The sequence below is a fragment of the Rhea pennata genome, chromosome 5 (assembly GCF_028389875.1).
Source record: "Rhea pennata isolate bPtePen1 chromosome 5, bPtePen1.pri, whole genome shotgun sequence".
Taxonomy (NCBI): domain Eukaryota; kingdom Metazoa; phylum Chordata; class Aves; order Rheiformes; family Rheidae; genus Rhea; species Rhea pennata.
Window position 1 is genome coordinate 3,452,090 of NC_084667.1, and position 2,796 is coordinate 3,454,885.

General features: G+C 73.3%; 1 protein-coding gene across 1 annotated transcript; it reads right to left on the reverse strand.

Annotated features, from left to right (window-relative positions):
- Positions 1-789: 789 nt before the first annotated feature.
- INSM2 (INSM transcriptional repressor 2) lies at positions 790-2,160 on the reverse strand. Its single transcript, XM_062577900.1, has one exon. It carries the CDS (start codon positions 2,158-2,160, stop codon positions 790-792), a length of 1,371 nt encoding a protein of 456 aa, XP_062433884.1.
- Between the last annotated feature and the right edge of the window lie 636 nt (positions 2,161-2,796).

Sequence of the window (2,796 nt, forward strand, 5' to 3'; positions counted from 1 at the left end):
GGTGAATTCTGCAGCACCTTCGCGCTGCTGAAGGCAGGGGACGCGGGCGCTCTTGGTGGCTCGCTGAAGGCAGGGCTGCGCGGGGAGAAGGGAGGGAGCTCGGCACCGTACCCACGGACCGTTTCGCTGTTCGCAGGCGAGGCGGAGGAGCTCGCTGTCGCCCGGCTGGCGGCGGAGAGGGGCTGGGGGCTGCCCCGGCCGCGCTCCTCGGCGCTGCGCTCGCAAACCACTGATGGGTTTCGAAACCGGCAGTCGCCGGAGACGCGCGTTTTGCCTGCCGCACGGTTGCTAGAGTACAGAAACGCATAATAAGCAGGAGCTGCATACTTAGCTAGAGAAGATCAACACCTCTTATTTTAATAAGCAGACAGCACGATTAATTTTCCAGACGTTTTGCTAGCTATTATATGACTTGACATTGACTTAATATGAACATTTACCTTCTTGACTATTTTGATACAGGATACAGCAAACAAAACACCTCACAATAAATTAAACGTTGAAGCTTAGGGGCTAAGGCTATTAAGACAAAGTAACTAGATCAGGCTCCTTTATCTCACGAAAAAAATAATTCCTCTCTTTAAATATTGTATATACAGCTGTACGCTATCCGGGAGCGGCAGTAGCCGTGGAAGATGTGCTTTCAGCGGGCCGCTGTGCCCGCTCCCACCCGCTCGCACCCGCGGCGGCAGCGCTGAGTCCGGGGGCGGCCGAGCCGCGGGGCGCCCCGTCGGGGCGGGGCGGGCGGCAGCGCGGCGCGCCCGCGGGTGCCGGCGGAGCTGCGCGGCTCTAGCAGCCCGGGCGCACGGGCAGCTGGAGCAGCAGGACCTGCCTGCCCTCGGGCGGGTGGCACTTGGTGGCGTGGCGCGCCAGCCCCGGCGCGCTGAAGAAGGTGGCGGGGCAGTGCTTGCAGGGGAAGCCCTGCGGCTCGGCGCCGGCCGCGGGCTGCGCCGCGGGCAGCAGCAGCTCGTCGCGCACGGCGTGCCACAGCCGGTGCTTGTCCCTGATGTCCGCCGAGGGGAAGCGGGCCCCGCAGAGCGGGCAGGCGAAGGCGAGCGGCCCCCGCGGGGCCGGGCCGCGGGCCGCCGCCGCCCCGTGCGTGCCCAGGTGCTTGCGGAGGTAGGCCTGCCGCCGGAACCGCTTCTGGCAGCAGGGGCACGCGAACGCCGCCGCCGCCGCCGCCGCGCCGTCCGGGCCGTCGGGGCCGGCGCTGTCCGCGCCGCCGCGGTGCTGACGGGGCGGCGGCGGCGGCGGCGGCGGCGGCGGGGGCGCGGCGCGGGGCGGCCGCTCGGGGCTGTTCTCCTTGCCCGGCGGGGCGGCGGCGGAGGCGGCGGCGCTGGGGCCGGGCCGCGGCTTGTGCCAGCGGCGGTGCGAGGCCAGGTTGGCGGGGCAGCTGAAGATCTTGTGGCACTCGGGGCAGCGGTACTCGACGCGCACGATGCGCGAGCAGCGGTGCTGCGCCAGCGCCAGCGGGTCCGCGTACTGCTCCTTGCACAGCTGGCAGATGAACTCGCCCAGCGGCGTGCGCCCCGCCGGCGGCGGCCCCGGCGGCGGCCCCGGGCGGCCCTCGGGCCCTTCCTCCTTGATGCGCAGCCCCAGCACGGGCGAGGTGGTCACCTCGTCGGCGAAGCTCAGCTTCCGCGTGGCCTTGGCCTTCTTGGCCGGCGCCTTGGCCCGCGACGGCCGCTTCAGCGCGGGGCTCGGCGGCGGCGGCGGCGGCGGGGCGGGCAGCGGCGTGCGGGGCTGCAGCAGCAGCTTCTCGGCGGGCGGGAAGGAGGCGGCCAGCGGGAAGGACTCGGCGGAGGCGGGCGAGCTGAGGCACCGCTCGAAGAACGCGGCGCGGGGCCCCGCGGCGCCGCCGGGCCCCGCCGCCCCCCAGCCCGACGGCGCCTCCGGCGGGGCGCGCCCGGGGCTCCCGCCGCCGACACCGCCGGGCCGCCACGTCGCCGCGGCGGGCGCGGGGCAAACGGCAGCGGCGGCGCCTTCCTCCTCCTCCTCGCCCTCCTCCTCCTCCTCCTCCTCGTGCAGCGCGGCGGGGCTGCCCCCGACGGCGGCGGGCGGCGGCGGCGGCGGGGCGGGCGGCGGGTCCCGCTCCCGAGGGCGCGCCCGGTAGGAGCCGCCGGGCCGCCGGCTCCGCTTGACGAGGAAGCCGCGCGGCATCGCGGCGGCGGCGGCGGCGGCGGCGGCGGCGGCGGCGGCGGCGGCGGCGGCGGCGGCGGCGGCGGGCGGGGGGAGCGCGGCGCGCCCAGCCCGCGCCGCCTTTATAGCGCCGACGGCCGCCCGGGCGCCGCCGCCCCCCGGCGCCGGCGGCCAATGAGGAGTCGGGGCGGGGCGGGGGGGGGGCGCCGAGGGGGCGGCCGCGGCCCCGACGGGGCGGCCGCGCTGCCCCGGGGCTGCGCTCGGCGGCGGCGGGCAGCCAGGTTGCTCCGCCGCTCTCGGCGCCTCTAGCGGAGGGAGCCGCAGCGCGGGGGGAGGAGGGGGCGAAGGGGCGAACCCGCAGCTCGGGATCAAGCGTCTGGGGTGGTTTTCTTTTTTCTTTTTTTTTCCCCCCAGAAATGGCCAGAAAGATTTGGGGCCCTCGTGCGAGAGCAGGGTTTTCCCCACGTGCTCAAGCGCGGTTCCCCCCTGCGATCTCCTGCCCGGGTTTCACCTGCCTCTCCCGTTTCCCTCCGTTTTCACTGCTGCTGCACGAAGCTCCGGATCAGATTATAAAGCCCGTGGGCCGGAGAGCAGCCAGCGACAGCACGAACTCCTTCCTGTGGCTGGGACCCGCGAGCCACGTTGCAGCAAAGCTGA